The sequence below is a fragment of the Cervus canadensis genome, chromosome 20, assembly GCF_019320065.1.
Source record: "Cervus canadensis isolate Bull #8, Minnesota chromosome 20, ASM1932006v1, whole genome shotgun sequence".
In the NCBI taxonomy this organism is placed as follows: domain Eukaryota; kingdom Metazoa; phylum Chordata; class Mammalia; order Artiodactyla; family Cervidae; genus Cervus; species Cervus canadensis.
This window is the reverse complement of record NC_057405.1, coordinates 9,100,649-9,118,665: the sequence shown is the minus strand read 5'-3', so window position 1 is coordinate 9,118,665 and position 18,017 is coordinate 9,100,649. Positions and strand designations below refer to the sequence as shown.

Sequence of the window (18,017 nt, the reverse complement as noted above, 5' to 3'; positions counted from 1 at the left end):
TGGAATGGGTTGCTGTTTCCTTCTCCGGGTGATCGTCCCGACCCAGGGATCGAACCTGGGATATGAGCCACCGGGGAGCCCGTATTTTAATATGGCAATATACAACCTTAAATGGGCTTCTATCTCTATAGGTCTAGTATGCCCTTTCAATTTTTGATATTATGCTTTGGCTATTTTTCCTTTTTTTTAATCTTGCCAGTGGTTTATTTTATTCTTCCCCAGAGTGGAAAAATAATTTATCAAGGCTATTGATTTTGAAGGTCTTGTATTTATTTAATTAATTGCTTATGTCATTCTTATTAATCCCTCCTTGTAATTTTCATTTATTTCATCATCCATGTCCCACTGGTATTGATAATCTTAGTGCTATTTATTTTTATATTATCCTAAATTTTCACTTTTGATCTTTACTTTAAAAGAAGTGTTATTTTTAGTTATAACGTTATAATCAAAATTCTAGACAATTTTATACTAAAAAGTTGAAAAAAAAAAAGGGTTGAGGGCTTCCCTAGTGGCTCAGACAGTAAAGAATCTCCTGCAATGCAGGAGACCCCAGTTCTATCCCTGCATCAGGAAGATCCCCTGGAGAAGGAAATGGCAACCCACTCCAGTATATTCTTGCCTGGGAAATCCCAGACAGAGGAGCCCTGCAGGCTACAGTCCATGGGATCAAAAAGTCTGATACAACGTAGCAACTGAATGATTAATGAAACGTTTATTTGGCGTTACTTTTAATGTTTGGTTGAACTGAATATAGACAGAGAATGCAGCCTGTATAGTTATGTTCTTTTGTGACTTTATTAAGATTAATGTTGCCAACTACTACATAACCAATTTTTGAAAAGCATCCTTGGATTTTAAAAATAATTTCTATTCTCTTGCTTGCTATTTATTCATTATAAAAATTTCCTTTGTAGTGCTATTCAAAACACTTTTAATCATTACTTCTATTTGTTTCCATGATTCATTAATTTCTGAAATAAATGAAATTTTCCCACAGTCGTAACACACCTTACTATATGGGTAGAATATAACTGCCTTCAGACTTTCACCTGCATTTTTTAGGTACGTGTGTGTGTGTGTGTGTGTGTGTGTGTGTGTGTGTGTATGTACATGTATGTATGTGCTATACAAGGTTTAAATTAAAATCCAATTTTGACAGATTTTTAGACAGTAGTTTGTTTTCTAACTATTTTAGAAATATTTGAACTCATATGGTTAACAAAATTTATTTTTAGTAAATCTTTGACACCCAAGATACTTATATATGTAAATCTCACTAATCATTAGCTTTATAAAAGAACACTGCAATTCCCTCTTTTCTGCTATAATGAAAATAGAACATATACAGAAAAATATTAATAGAATGGAGCCATTAGTAAATTATACTCTAGATGAGGCTTGGAACTCAGAAATTTTTCAAGAGAAAATATATTATTATAAAAGATTCTAGGTCATTATTTTCACATCAAGTTTTAAGTAAAATGACTACTCCAAAAATTGCAATTACTCTCCTCATATCCCAAAGAATAATCCATGAGTATTTTATTATCAAATTGTGTAATTTGATAATAAAATACCTTTAGAGGTTCTAGTTCTTGATGGCAATGTAGGGGGATCCATAACTTACCTCCTACCAGGGACATACCAAATCTACAACTATACAAGGAATAATTTTCTCTGAAAGAAATCCAAAAACTAGCTGAGTGAGTCCTACATCTGGTGAAAAAAAAAAAAATAAAAGACTGATATTGAAATGGGTAGGAGCGGCTGAGTCACAATGTAATCATAAACTCCACTCCTGGTATGCAGACCCACAAATAGGAGGAAAACACACAACTCTTGAGCTTCTTTTTGAGGAGCAAACAATTTGAACTCTATATCTGGTACCCCAACGTTTAAGACCTGCACCTAAGCAACAAATACCCAAAACATTTAACTGTGAAAGTTAATAGGGCTTGTGTCCATGATACACACAAGGCTATATTGAACTCAGAAACATTACATAGGAAAGTTCATGAGGATTCACTACGCCAACACCCAGGGCCCAGCAAAAAGATAGACAGTTAAAATTGCCTAGTCTTTCTGTAAAAGAGACTTAGACACTTATCTTAAAGCTTCAGCTTAAGTGGCACGCATGTAATTTAGGGCATACGGAGAAGCTTACTGAATACTTTCCAAAGACCAAGAAGGCCGGCAAGAGCCACCTTGATGTCCTCCTCCATCTCACTCCAGGTCACTGCTATCTCCCAGAAAGAAACTTGTGCACACGTCTGGTGACCTGGTTTTGCCGCTGAAGCTAAGGGGGTACGACCTTGACCATCTGGCTCTGGCTGTCACCGTGGTTAGCACTTGTGAGCCCACAGGACTGAAACAAACGGAGAAAGAGAGCACAAGCAGCAACAGCTCAATGGACAAAGCAGAGGCAACTGACAGGCACCCAATCTTCCTGTGAGAGAGGACTATGGCCCTATTTTCATAGATTAGGCCTGAGGGGAGGGCATCAAATTAAACACAAGTCTAGGGCCAGCTGCAATCGTGGGAACTAACTGGACATCAACTTCACAAAGACCCTCCGCCCAGCCCCAGGTCACTGGTTATCTCTGAGAAAGGAGCTTCTGCCCATCTTTGGTGCACCAACTTCTGTGGTTGCTGTCCAGAAGAAACAACCCTTGATGCCTGGCTCTAGTGGCGAGTGGGTCTTGAGTTCATGGATCTAACTGGATGACACAAAGGAAGAAATGGTCCTTAACTATCAGGCAGGACTCAATACAGAGAGAGCAGAGTGAAAGGTCCCGCTCACAGACGCCCATGGAGAGAGGTATCCATGTACAACCTAAAAGCCGCTGCCCCAAGTCTGGCTTCCAATAAGCCCAAATTTAGGCGCTGACTGAGATCCTCCCTTTTAGGATACGGGCAGGTCTTGCTGGGAGCCTAAGACCCAAATAGGCGGTTTGGACAATCACAAGGATAGAGAGACAACCAAGGAACAGGACAGGGTTAAACATTAAGGGTTATCTTCTATATGAAGTAACACCTTCACAACTGGGAGAAGAGGTCGTTTTATCTAATACAGCAGTCCCCAACCTTTTTGGCACCAGGTTCTGGTTTTGTGGAAGGCAATCTTTCCATGGCCTGGGGGTTTCAGGATGATTCAGTCACATTACTTTTACTGGGCACTTTATTATTATTATGTAAGCTCCACCTCAGATCATTAGGCATTAGATCCTAGAGACTGGGAACCCCTGATCTAATACACAGAAACCAACAGAGAATGTCAGGGAAACTGAAAAACAAAGGACAAGTTCCAAAGAAAAGGACAAGATAAAAACTTCAGGAATATACTTAATGAAAATGAGATTATCGTAATGTAAATTATTTACATGACAAAAAGTTCAAAATAACTAATAAAGATGCTCACCAATGTCAGGAGAAAAAACATGAAAAAAGTGAGAATTTCAACAAATAGAAAATATAGCGAAGTACTCTACAGAAATGATGAGGTTAAAGAATACAACTGTACTGACAAACAAGAGGGGTCAAAAGCAGATTAGAAGCAAAAGAAAAGACCAATGAATTCAAAGACAGGGCGGTTGAATTCTTCCGACTGGAGCAGCAAAAAGAAAAAGGAACAAGAAAGAGCAAAGGTAGTTTAAGGAATTTATGAGAAAACATCAAGAACACAATTATTTACGAGTCCCAAAATGAGGAGAGAAAAGGGGAAGAAAATTTGTATGAAGACATAATGACTCAACACTTCCCTCATCTGGAGAAGGAAATGGGCAGCCACATCCAGGAAGCCCTGAAAGTTCCAACCAAGATGAATTTGAGAAAACCCACACCAACATGTAACATAAATAAATTGTCAAAAGTTAAAGGACAGACTCTTTGAAGAAGCAAGAGAAAAACAACCTCTTATCTACAAGGGAACCCCTATAAGATTATTAGCATATTTTCTAGCTGAAAAAATACAGAAGGGCGTGGCATGATACATTTAAAGCTCTGAAAAGAATTAAACAGTCAATCAAGAATACTCTGCATGGCAAAGTTATCACTCAGAGTTGAAAGAGATTTAAAGAGTTATCCAGAAAAAATAAAACAGAAGAGTAATGACCAATAGCCCAGTCCTATAAGAAATGTTGAAGGGACTTTTGAAGACGAAACAAAAGGAAAAAATATAAGCATATAAACCTCACTGGTAAAAATTAACATATAGAAAAATTAGAAAAAGCTAATGTTTAAACAAGATTAATCACTTATATAAAGTGCTAGTATGAAGGTTAAAAGACAAACAGTAAAAAATATTATAAGCACAGTAACTGCAGTGAATAAACAAGGTAAGATGATGTAAGTGAAGACTTCAAAAATGCAAAATAAGAGTAAGTAAAAACACAGAGCTTTAGGCTGTTATCAAAGTTCATTTGTTGTCAACTTAAAATAGACTATTATAAATATAAATTGTTTTACATAGGCCTTATGGTAACTATGGAGCAAAACCTAGAGTAGGGACACAAAAGATAAAGAATAGAGAATTTAAGAATGCCACTACAGAAAATCATCAAATCACAAAGAGTAGCAAGAAAAGTAGAAAGAAAAAAAAAAAAAAGAAATTATAAAACAGCTATAAAAGAATTAACAAAATGGCAAGAACTCCATACCTATCAATAATTAAGTGAAAATGGACAAAATTCTGGAGGGAGAAAAAAAGCGAAAACCCAGAGAGTGACTAAATGGATTTTTAAAAAGTCATCTTTATCTTACCCACAAGATTCTCACTTAGATGTACAAACACACAAAGACCGAAAGCAAAGGGATGGAAAAATATATCCCACGCTCTTGGAAACCAAGAGAAAGCTGGGGTGGCAATGCTTATATGAGACAAAGTAGAACATAAAACAAAGACTGCAAGAAGAGAGGAGAAAGAAGGTCATTACACAGTGATAAAGGGATCAATATAATAAGGGGATAGGACATTTGTAAATATGTTAGCACCTAACATAGGAGCATCTAAATATAAATACAAATATTAACAGACCTAAAGAGTAAAACAGCCATACAATAATAACAGATTTTAACACTCCACAGACACCACAAATAGATGTATTTCTAGAAATATACAACCTTCCAAGACTGAATCATTAAGAAACAGAAAAATCTGAACAGACTGGTAGGTAACTTGAATGGAAACAATCAGTAATCAAAAGTCTCCAACAAACAAAACCCAGCATCAGAAAACTTCACTGGTGAATTCTACCAAATAGTCAAAGAAGAATTAATACCAATCCTATCAAATTCTTCCAAAAATTTGAAAAGAAGGGAATACCTCCAAACTCAAATGGGACAAGCAATATGCTGATACTAAAACCAGTCAGGACACCACAATAAAAGATAATTAAAGGCCAATATCCCTGATGAACAGAGATGCAAAAATTCTCAACAAAAATATTAACAAGCTGAATAGAACATACAAGAAAAGCAGCATACACTGTGATCAAGTGGGATTTATTACAGGGATGCAAGGATGAACTGACACCATCAGATCAATGTGATACACATTCACAAAATTAACCATATAATTCATATGATCATCTCAAAAAAAGCAGAAAAAAAAAGCATTTAACAAAATTCAACAGCCATTCATGATACAAACTCTTAACAAAGTGAGTATAGAGAAAAAATACTTCAACAAAATAATGGCCACATATCACAATACTGCAGCTAAAATCAGACTCAAGGGAGAAAAGCCGAACGTTTTTTCTCCATGATCAACAACAACTCGGGGATACCTACTCTCACCAGTTTTATTCAATACAGCACTGGAATTCACAGCCAGAGCAATAATGTAACAACAACAAATGAAAGGCATCACATTCAGAAAAGAAGGAGCAACTCAGTCTCTATTCACGGACAACAAAATGTGGCATCCTGAAAACTCTTAAGACTTCATCAAAAAACTTAAAATGAACAAATTCAGTAAACTCACAGGATATAAAAATCAGTATACAAAAATCTCTTACATTTCACTAAGAATGAATGAAGAAAGATAAATTAATGGAACAATTCCATTGATCACTGCATCAGAAAGAATAAGCTACCTAGAAATAAGCTTAACTGAGGAGGTGAATGATCTGTACCCTGAAAACTATTCGTTAATGACAGATATTAAAAAAAAAACAAGTAGATGTTAAGATATCACACACTCATGGGTTGGAAGAGTTAATATTATTAAAATATCCATATTACCAAAAGCAACTTATAGAGTCAATGTAATACTAAAGGCATTTTTCACAGAAATAGAACAAACAATTCTAAAATTTGTATGCAACCACAAAAGACCCTAAAGCCAAAGCAATCTTGAGAAAAAGGAATGATGTTGGAGGCACCATACTTCATTTCAAACTATATTACAGAACTATAGTAATCAGAAGAGTTTGGTATTGTCATAAAAACACATAGATCAGCAGAATAGAATACAGCGCCCAGAAATAAACCCAGGCACCTGTGGTCAATTAATCTGCAACAAAGGAGCTAAGAATATACAATAGGGAAAAGACAGTCTCTTCAATAAGTAGCACTGGAAAAACTGAACCACCTTACACTATGCACAAAAAAATATCCAAAAATGGACTAAGATCTGAAGCATAAGATCTGAAACCATAAAACTCTTAGAAGAAAACAAAAGTGGTAAGCTCCCTGAAACTGGTGTTAGCTGTGATTTCTTTGGATTTGACATCAAACCAAAAACAACAAAACTGGAAATAAACAAGTGGCACTATATCAAACTACAAAGCTTCCGCACAGCAAAGGGAACCACTAACAAACGAAAAGGTAACTAATAAACGGGAGAACATACCTGCAAGCCATGTATCTGAAAAGGTGTTAACATCCAAAATATACAAACGAGTCCTACTAACACATTAGCAGAAAAACAAACAAAACCACATTGAGATGTTGTCTTATAACTGTTTGAATGGCTATTATCAAAAAAAAAAAAAAAGAAATAGGAAACAAGAAATAAGTGACCATGCGAAGAAGAGGGAACACTTGTTCACTTTGGTGGGAATATAAACTGATGCAGCCACTATGAACATAGTATGGAGCTTCTTGAAATAATTTAAAATAGAAACATATTATCCTGCAACTCTCCTACTGGGTACTTATCCAAAGGAAGCAAAAGCACTAACTTGAAAATATACCTGCATCATTATTTACAATACCCAGGAAATGGAAATATTTATGCTGGAAGCATCCATAATGATGAATGAATGAGTAATGAAAAATGGTTTCTGTATACACACACACACAAAAATACTATATTATTCAGTCAAAAAAAAAAACAACAACAAACCAGGAAATGTTGCCGCCAGTGACAACATCAATTAACCTTGAGGGTGTTATGCTAAGTGAAATAAGTCTGTCAGAGAAAGACAAATACCATATGATCTTGCTTATATACAGAATCAAAAACAAAACAGCAACCACACACACACCCACAAAACATAAAACAACCAACTCACAGATCCAGAGAACAGGTTTGTGACTGCTTGAGACAGGGGGTGGGTAAAGTGTGTGAAGATAGCTAAAAAGCATAAACTTCCAGTTATAAAATAAGTAAGCTTCCGGGATGTAAAGTACAGCTTCATAACTATAGTTAATAATACTGCATGGTATATTTAAAAGTTGCTAAAAGAATACAATTTAAAAATCCTCATCATAGGAAAAAAAAAAAGGAACTATGTGTGGTGATAAAAATTAACTAGACTGTGACAATTATTTCACAATATATACATATATCAAATCATTATGCTTGAACACCTTAAACTAATCTAATATTATATCTCAATAAAGTAAATTAAATACCTTCAGATTATATTTATGAGCTTTATCCAAAATAGTTGGTACCAAGTTATCAGTAGGTTCTCCATTCTCATCATTCAAATCAGGTGGGTACCAAGATAGGGCTAGTACACCTAATAGAAACAACCAAAAAGAAAATAAAAATGAACACAGGAACAGAAAAGACTATAGGTATTGTTAAAAAAAATAATAAGACAGATAAGGACTGTATTAACAATAAAAAGAAACATATTCTCAAATAATGTTATTTTGTTACTTTACTTAGATACCACTTATAGTTATTCGTGGAGAAGGAAATGGCAACCCACCCCAGTGTTCTTGCCTGGAGAATCCCGTGGGCAGGGGAGCCTGGTGGGCTGCTGTCCACGGGGTCGCAGAGTCGGACACGACTGACGTGACTTAGCATAGTTATTCCATTACTTTGTATGCTCAATACTTTAACCTTTTCTCAGGCATTATTATCTTTTAATTAACAGATTTTAGTTTTAAAAATAAGTTTTAGATTTATTGAAAAGCTATACAGAAAATAAGAGTTTCTGTATTCTCCTCTCCTACTTACCATCCTCCATGCCACAGTTTTTCCATTAATATTAACATCTTACATTAGTGTGGTAAATTTGTTACAACTGTGATGAACCAATGTAGATACATCACTATTAACTAAAATCCACAGTTTACATTAGGGTTCCCTCTGTGTATTGCACAGTTCTAAGGCTTTTGACAAATGTATAGTGTCATGAACCCACTATTTATTACATTATTACACAAGGATAGTTTTACTGTCTTCAAAACCCATTGCACTCCACTTAATAATTCCTCTTTCTTCTTTTCAATCCCCCAGAAAATCACTGATCTTTTTACTGTCTCTATATATTTTGCCTTTTTCAGAATGTTATATAGATAGAATCATAAAGTAACATTTTCAGACAGGCTTCTTATACTGTGAAATGTGCATTGAAGTTTCATTCATATCTTTTTACGACTTGACAGCTCACTCTTTTTATTGCTAAATAACACTTCACTGTATCAATGTGCCGTAGTTTATCCATTTACCTGTTGAAGACATCTATGTTTCTTACAATTTTTGGCAATTATAACAATAAAGCTGCTATAAACATGTAAGTGCAAATTTTTGTGTGGATCAGTATCACTTAACATTAGACTCAAGGAATTTTAAAATTACAGTTTATCCCTATGATACCTACTTGCTTTTGAACTAATAAACTACAAAAAGAAAGTTTTAAAAACAATAAGCTTGCAAAGAAATTACTAACTAGGGGAAGAAACCTTTGAAATCAACGAATTCAAACCCTCATTACATACATAAAGCAAGAAGCCACCAAATATGGTGAAAGTGAAAGAAAGTGAAAGGTTAGTAGCTCAGTCAGGTCTGACTCTTTGCCAACACATGGAGTATAGCCCACCAGGCTCCTCTGTCCATGGAATTTTCCAGCAAAAATACTGGAGCGTGTAGCCATCCTTTTTTCCAGGGGATGTTCCTGACCCAGGGATTGACCCAGGTCTCCCACATTGTGGGTAGATTCTTCAGTCTGAGCCACCTCTGAATCATTCAACAGACTCTTTAAGACAAGGGGAAAAATACAATGTTATCAAAAGACAAGCATGTGGAAATGAAAATAGCAAGCAAAAAAGGCAAAGTTAGAAACTGTCAGAGAATGAAATTTAAGACTTAAACTTTGTGTTATCTATGCCATGTCCCCAGTGGCTCATGGATGAAGAATCTGCCTGCCAATGCAGGAGACATGGGTTCAGTCCCTCGGTCAGAACATCCCCTGGTGAAGTAAAGGGGAACCCACTCCAGCATTCTCGCCTGGGAAATCCTCTGGACAAGGAGCCTGGCAGGCTATAGTTCATAGGGTCACAATAAGAGCTGGATACAACCTAGTTGGATCCAACAAACAAAGCAAATACAAGAAAACCAGTACAGAGTAGTCCCACCTACAGAAACAAAACAGAACTTCGAGGTGAACAGGAAAAAAGGTATCTGTCCCCTATACAATTTTGTTTTATGAAAAATATAAAAACAGCAACAAAAACACTGAGGCAGAAAAAAAATTATAATACATGGGGCTTCAGGGGAGCTTTTAGGGAGCCATGAAAGCAGTCGTTAAAAAAAAAAAAAAAAAAACTGACGAGGAAACTCTGGAGACAATTGATCAAACATTTAATCTGCCAATGTTCCCAGCTTGTAAGAAGTACATCAGTTTTACGTAATGTGATTGTAAACTTCATATAAATTGATTGTAAAGTGTCACCAATGAAAAGCGACATTACACATTTTCTCAACATGGGACCTACCGAAAAACCCTGCAAAAAAAAAAAAGAAAGGAGAGAGAACATGAGAAAATAATATAAAGGAGAAACATACAAAAGAAAGTTTATGCCACAGAGTTCAGAAAATTATGAACATGGCATGTTTCCATGAAATTAAAAGCAAAACAAGATTCCTGTTTCTAACAGTAGATTAGGATACTCAGACCAAAATTCCCAACAAAAACAAACTATTAAATAAAAATGGGAACAAAAACTTCCAAAGGTCAAAGAGCTGAAGAAAGTAAAGAACTAACTACCTGTCTAGAATGAAGTGAAAATGTGAAGTCAGAGAGGTAACTGAGCAAGGAAGTCAGTCTGCCCTAAGCATAACTGGCAGAGGTAAGCCCGCCCCCAAAATCAGCAGATGAAATCCCAGGTGGACAACGCACGGGAGGTCCTCTAACTCCACAGAGAATGTAAAGTAGCTAGTATTTCCTACTGTATTGGCAAACACAGATATAGAGTATTTTCAATATCATAGAAATTTCTATTGTATAGCATTGCTAATACACTGATTCTCCAAACAACTTACCAACTGCTTCTTGTCCAGTGATTTTTTCTTCCTCTTTATCCTTGCTGAAGATAATACTCTAAGGCTTAGGGAAAGTGTTCCTTGTTCTTCCTTATCCTATTATTGTATTTCAGCTGTTTTACTGTATCGATTATCACTTCTACATGTTGAATTATATCCCCACATTGTGCTCCATAATCCAATTTATCTTTGTAAAGTGTATTTTGGGCTGTGTTACTCATGAACTTTGAATAAGTAATGGCCTAGGAACCAAGCCAATGATGCTCCTACTTCTGAGGGGAACTGGTCCATTTAAAATGATAATGAATCCTTCAGAGTAACCTGAGAGGTTTCTCTAAAATATGTTGACCAAGTATAATTTATACATAAAATCTATTACAGCATATTTCTACCATTCCAACTGCTAAGTGAAAAAGGATACTCTTAAAGTCCATTCTTGGAACATTAGTATATTAAATGCAGATCACTTCATAATGATAACGTCCTCCCTCCACAGCACTTATCACAAGACCTTCAATATAAGTGATACCCAACAATAATATTTTTGTTAAGCTAAGTGATTATAAAGAGGGGAATACTTAAGAATACAGGTAGGAAACAGATAGACCCAGAAAATCCAGTCCAATTTTGTCATCTGATAGATGTTTATCTTTAGGTAAGTTAGCCTACTTAAGTCTTCATGTTTGTAAAATGGGAATAAATTTAGTTCATAACCTAAAAGTCTGTTTTAAAAATCATACATGAGAGAATGCATTATGCAGAGTGGGACTTCTTCCAAAAAGTAATTTAAAAAATTAATAAAAAGAATTATTAAATAAAATATTTAAGACAGTAAAATGGTAAGTAAATTTGCTTTTGTTTACCTCAACAGAGCTCATGATAGTTTCTCTTACATATGGGGAACACACTTGGTGCTTCTTTCAAACATCTCAAACATTCTTTCAAACTAAAGAGTTAATAGAAAGAAAGGCAAAATGGAAATGCCATTTCCACACATAAACACTATTGCTACTACACAGGATGACAATTTCAAAAAAAAAAAATAAGACATTATACAAAGCAAGAAAAATAATGCACAGTCAAAGCATTCAATAGAGAAAGACTGGCTCAGATCTGAAATAGATGCTTACATCATTAAACAAGGAATTTAAAATTATTATTATGATTTAATGTTAAAAGATCTAATAGGAAAGATAGTCAACATATAAGGTCAGGTGGGAAATACTAGCAGAGAGATGAAAACTAAAAGAATTAAATAGAAATGCTGGAGAAAAAAAAAAAACAAGCAAAAAAAAAAATCACTAAAGGTAATAATAAAAAATGCCTTCAAAAGCTTCATGAACATCAGAGCTGAGGAAAGGGTCATGTAATTAGGCAAGTCATAAGAAATTACCAAAAAAAATGATTGGGGCAAAAAATACAAAACAAATACAAATGCATCCAGTACCTCTGGGGTAAATTTCAAAGCTCTAATATACATATTTTTAACCTTACCATCTGAGACTGGAGAAGGGAATGACAGACAAACCACTTCAGTATTCTTGCCTTGAGAATTCCGTGAACAGTGTGAAAAGGCAAAAATATAAGATAAGATAAGCCCCCCAAGTCCGTAGGTGTCCAATATGCTACTTCAGAAGAGCAGAGAAATAGCTCTGGAAGAATGAAGAGTCTGGGTTGAAGTGGAAAAGATGCCAAGCTGTGGATGAGTCTGGTGGTGAAAGTAGAGTCCGATGCTCTTAATAACAATATTGCACAGAAACCCAGACTGTTAGGTCCATGAATCAAGGTAAACTGGATGTTGTTGAGCAGGAGATGTGAAGAGTGAACACTGACATCTTAGGACGATCTCGGCTCATTTCCAAGGCAAACCATTCAACATCACAGTAATCCAAGTCCATGCCACAACCACTGATGCTGAAGAAGCTGAAGTCACATGGTTCTAAGAAGACCTACAAGACCATCTAGAATTAACACCAAAAAAGATGTCCCTTTCATACTAGGGACTGGAATGCAAAAGTAGGATATCAAGAGATGCTTGGAATAACAGGTAAGTTGGCTTTGGAGTACAAAATGAAGGAGGGCAAAAGCTAACAAGAGTTTTGCCAAGAGAACACACTGGTCATAGCAAACACCCTCTTCCAACAACAGAATGATTCTACACGTAGACATCACTGGATGGTCAACAATGGAATCAGACTGATTATAACCTTTGCAGCCAAAGACAGAGAAGCTTTATACAGTCAGGAAAAAAAGACCTGGAGCTGACTGTGGCTCAGATTATGAGCTACAAATTGAAAAATTCAGACTTAAATTGAAGAAAGTACAGAAAACCACTAGGCTATTTGGATATGATCTAAATCAAATCCCTTATGATTATACAGTGTAAGTGACAAACAGATTCAAGGGATTGGATCTGAGAGACAGAGTGCCTGAAGGACTGTGGACAGAGGGTCGTGACATTGTACAGGAGGCGCTGACCAAAACCATCCCCGAGAAAAGAAAGGCAAAAAGGCAAAATGGTGTCTGAGGAGGCCTCACAAAGAGCTGAGAAAAGAAGAGAAGCGAAAGGCAAAGAAGAAGGGTACAGATATACACAAATGAATGCAGAGTTCCAGAGAACGGCAAGGAGAGATAAGAAAGCCTTGTTAAGTGAACAATGCAAAGAAATAAGAGGAGAGAGTAGAATGGGAAAGACTAGAGACCTCTTCAAGAAAATCAGAGATACCAGGAGAACATTTCATGGAAACACAGGACTGATAAACAAGAGAAATGGCAAGGACCTAACAGAAGCAGAAGAGACTAAGATGAAGTGGCAAGAATACACAGAACTCTACAAAAAAGCTCTTAATGACCTGGATAACCACGATGGTGTAATCACTCATGTAAAGTCAGAGATCCTGGAATATGAACCATGTGGGCCTTAGAATATACTAGTAGGAACATAGCTAGTGGAGGTGACGGAATTAAAGCTTCAACTATTTAAAATCCTAAAAAATAACACAGTTGATGTGCTTTACTCAATATGCCAGCAAATATGGAAGACTCAGCAGTGGTCACAGGACTGGAAAAGGTGATTTTTCATTCTAATCCCAATTCTAATGCCAAAGAATGTTCAAACTACCAAACGATTGCCCTCATTTCACATGCTAGCAAGGTACTGCTCAAAATCCTTCAAGCTAGGCTTCAACAGTACATGAACCAAGAACTTCCAGATATAAAAGCTGGATTTAGAAAAGGCAGAGGAACCAGAGATCAAATGGTCAACACTTGCTGGATCATAGAAAAAAGCAAGCAATTAAAAAAAAAAAAAATCTACTTCAGGTTCATTGACTACATTAAACACTTTAACTGTGTGGATCACAACAAACTGGAAAATTCTTAAAAAAGAGAGAGGAATACCAGAGCACTTTACCAGCCTCCTAAGAAACCTGTATTCAGGACAAGAAGCAACAGTAAGAACTGGACATGGAATAATGGACTGGTTTAAAATTGGGAGAGACATACATTAAGGCTGAATACTGTCACCCTGCTTATTCAACTTATATCATGTGAAACGCTGGGCTGGATGACTGTAAAGTTGGAATCAAGATTGAGAGGAGAAACACCAATAACCTCAGGGATACAGATGATACCACTCTAATGGCAGAAAGTGAAGAGGCACTAAAGGGCCTCTTGATGAGGGTAAAAAAAGAGGGTGAAAAAGCTGGCTTAAAACTCAACATTCAAAACACAAAGATCACAGCATCCAGTCCCATCATGTCACGGCAAATAGATGGGGAAAGCGTAACATTTTATTTTCTTGGGCTGCAAAATCACTGTGGATGGTGACGGCAGCCACGAAATTAAAAGATGCCTCCTCCTTGGAAGAAAGCCTATGATATGACAAACCTAGAGAGCATATTAAAAAGCAGAGACATCACTTTGACAACAAAGGTCTGTATGGTCAAAGCTATTTTTTATTCCAGCAGTAATGCACAGGTGTGATAGTTGGACCATAAAGAAGGCTGAGCACCGAAGAATTGATGCTTTCAATGTGGTGCTGGAGAAGACTCCTGAGAGTCCTTCGGACACAAGGAAATCAAAGCAGTCAATCCTAAATGAAATTTACACTGAATATTCATTGGAAGGGCTGATGCTGAAGCTCTAATACTTTGGCTACCTGATGCGAAGAGCTGTCGAACTGGGAGACTCTGATGCTGGGAAAGATTGAGGGTAAGAGGAAAAGGGGACAACAGAAGATGAAATGCTTGGATGCCATTGTCAACTCAATGGACATGAGTTTGAGCAAGTTCTGGGAGATAGCAAAGGACAGGGAAGATTGGCGTGCTCTAGTTCATGTGCTTACAAAGAATCGACATGCCTTAGTGACTGAGTAACAACAAAGCAAACAGCAGGTACTAAATGTAACCATAAAAAGTTTAACCAACCCAAAGGAATACAGAATAAGAGAAATAAAGAACGGGAGAAATACCAAGACTGAAAAGACAGCCGATTTCAATCAGTCCAACCACATAAATAAACCATATTATGAGAAAAGAAGAGAAGCGAAAGGCAAAGGAGAAAAGGAAAGCTATATCCACCTAAATGCAGAGTTTTGAAGAATTACAAGGAGAGATAAGAAAGCCCTCCTCAGTGATCAATGCAAAGAAAAAGAGGAAAACAATAGAGTGTGAAAGACTAGAGACCTCTTCGAGAAAATGAGAGATACCAAGGGAACATTGATGCAAAGATGGGCAAAATAAAGGATAGAAATGGTATGGACCTAACAGAAGCAGAAGATAGTAAGATGAGGTGGCAAGAATACACAGAAGAACTATACAAAAAAGATCTTTATGACACAGATAACCAGGATGGTGTGATCACTCACCTAGAGACAGACATCCTGGAATGTGAAGTCAGGTGGGCCTTAGGAAGCATCACTACGAACAAAGCTAGCGGAGGTGATGGGATTACAGCTGAGTTATTTCAAACTAACGCACAATTGCACTCATCTCACAGGCTAGCAAAGCAATGCTCAAAATTCTCCAAGAGAGGCTTCAACAGTATGTGAACCGAGAACTTCTAGATATTCAAGCTAGATTTAGAAAAGGCAGAGGAAACAGAGAATAAATTGCCAACATCCGCTGGATCATAGAAAAAGCAAGAGAATTCCAGAAAAACATCCACTTCTGCTTCACTGATTACAATAAAGCCTCTGACTGTATGGATCACAACAAACTGTGGAAAATTCTTAGAGAGATGGGAATACCAGACCACCTTCCTTGCTTCCTGAGAAATCTGTATGCAGGTCAAGAAGCAAGAGTGAGAACCAAACAACAAGAGTGAGAATAACAAACTAGTTCAAAATTGGGAAAGGAGTGTGTCAAGGCTGTATATCGTCACCCTGCTTATTTAACTTACATGCAGAGTACATCATGAGAAATACCAGGTGGATGAAGTACAAGCTGGAATCATGACTGCCAGGAGAAATAGCAATAACTCAGATATGCAGATGACACCACCCTTATGGCAGAAACCGAAGAAGAACTAAAGAACATCGTGATGAAGATGAAAAGAGGAGAGTAAAGAAGCTGGCTTTAAACTCAACTTTCAGAAAGTGAAGATCATGGCATCCGGTCCCATCACTTCATAGCAAATAAATGGAGAAACAATAACAGACTTTATTTTCTTGGGCTCCAAAATCACTGCAAATGGTGACTGCAGCCATGAAATTAAAAGACACTTGCTCCCTGGAAGAAAAGCTATTACCAACCTAGAAAGCGTATAAAAGGCAGAGTCATTACTTTGCAACAAAAGTTCATACAGTCAAAGCTATGGTTTTCCCAGTACTCATGCATGGATGTGAGAGTTGGACCATAAAGAAGGCTGAATGCTGAAGAATTGATGCTTTTGAATTGTGATGTTGCAAAGACTCTTGAGAGTCCCTTCTACCGCAAGGAAATCCAACCAGTCCATCCTAAAGGAAATCAGTCCTGAATATTCATTGGAAGGACTGATGCTGAAGCTGAAGCTCCAATACTTTGGCCACCTGATGTGAAGAGCTGACTCATCAGAATAGACCCTGTTGCAGGAAAAAACTGAAGGCAGGAGAAGGCGATGACAGAAGTTGAGATGGTTGGATGGCATCACCAGCTCAATGGATATGAGTTTGAGCAGGCTCCAGGAGTTAGTGAAGGACAGGGAGGTCTGGCATACTGCAGTCCATGGGGCTGCAAAGAATCAGACTTGACTGGGTGACTGAACAGAACTGAACCATAGGCTGTGTTCAGGAAAGCCACTTTAAGTATAAAGACAAAGATAAGTTAAAAGCTAAAGAATGATAAAAGATACAGGAGACAGAAGTTAATCAGAGAGAGGAGCAGTTGTTATAACAATGTGAATCAATGCAGACTTCAAAACAAAGAATATTGCCAGCATAAAGAGGGATTGTTTTATAATAATATAGGTCTCAATTATCCCCAAAGATATAACAGTCCTAAATGATTATGTACTTAAAAAAGACCTCAAAATATATGAAGCAAAATCTGACAAATCTGAAAGGAGGAATAGATGAATCCACAATTGTTTTCTGGGGACTTGAAAAGTGCTTTGTCAGTAACTGATAAAACAAACAGAACATAGACAAGGCTAAAGAAGATCTCAACAACACCACCAAGAACATGAGCTAACTGGCATTTATAAGACAGTCCATTCAACGGCAGCAGAACACACACTGTTTTACCAAGGAATCAATGAAACCAAAAGTTGGGTCACTGAGTCAACAATAGCAGTCATACTCTATGAACACTGACCAGAAAAGGAGAACAGAAACAGATTCTCAAAAGCAGATGTGTAAGAGGCTTTAAAAGCATTAGAAAGAAATAATACATACAACTCCATGTCCAAGAACTAAAAAATTCAATGAAATAGGCCAGTTCTTTAAAAAATGAAAGTATCTAAAGTCACTGTAGAATAAATAATGTGAACAGTCCTATGTCTATTAATGAAATTCATTTTGTAGTTAAAAAAAAATAATGAACCTACTAGCCGAAGAGAATGGATTTCACAGGTGAATTCTATCAAGTAAGAAAGAAAAAAAAAAATCAGTTCTATGCAATCTCTTCCAGAATATGAAAGAAGGAAGACTTCCATGAGGTCATAAACTAATCTAACAACAAAAAACAAAACACATCAAAAAAGGAATATCACAGACCAATATCGCCAATATTTCATATGAAAAAAGATGCAAAATCCTTTAAAAAGATGAGCAAATAGGATTTAGCAATATACAAACAGGATAACAAATCATCACCAA

The 18,017-nt window shown here is 36.5% G+C and overlaps 1 protein-coding gene across 1 annotated transcript in view; it reads right to left on the bottom strand.

Moving 5' to 3' along the window:
* The window catches only part of MANEA (mannosidase endo-alpha), a 62,439-nt gene that overhangs the window by 22,510 nt on the left and 21,912 nt on the right, over nt 1–18,017 (bottom strand). Inside the window, exon 3 of the mRNA XM_043439364.1 lies at nt 7,861–7,970. Within this exon, the coding sequence (XP_043295299.1) occupies nt 7,861–7,970 (110 nt within the window). The remainder of the gene's footprint in view (nt 1–7,860; nt 7,971–18,017) is intronic.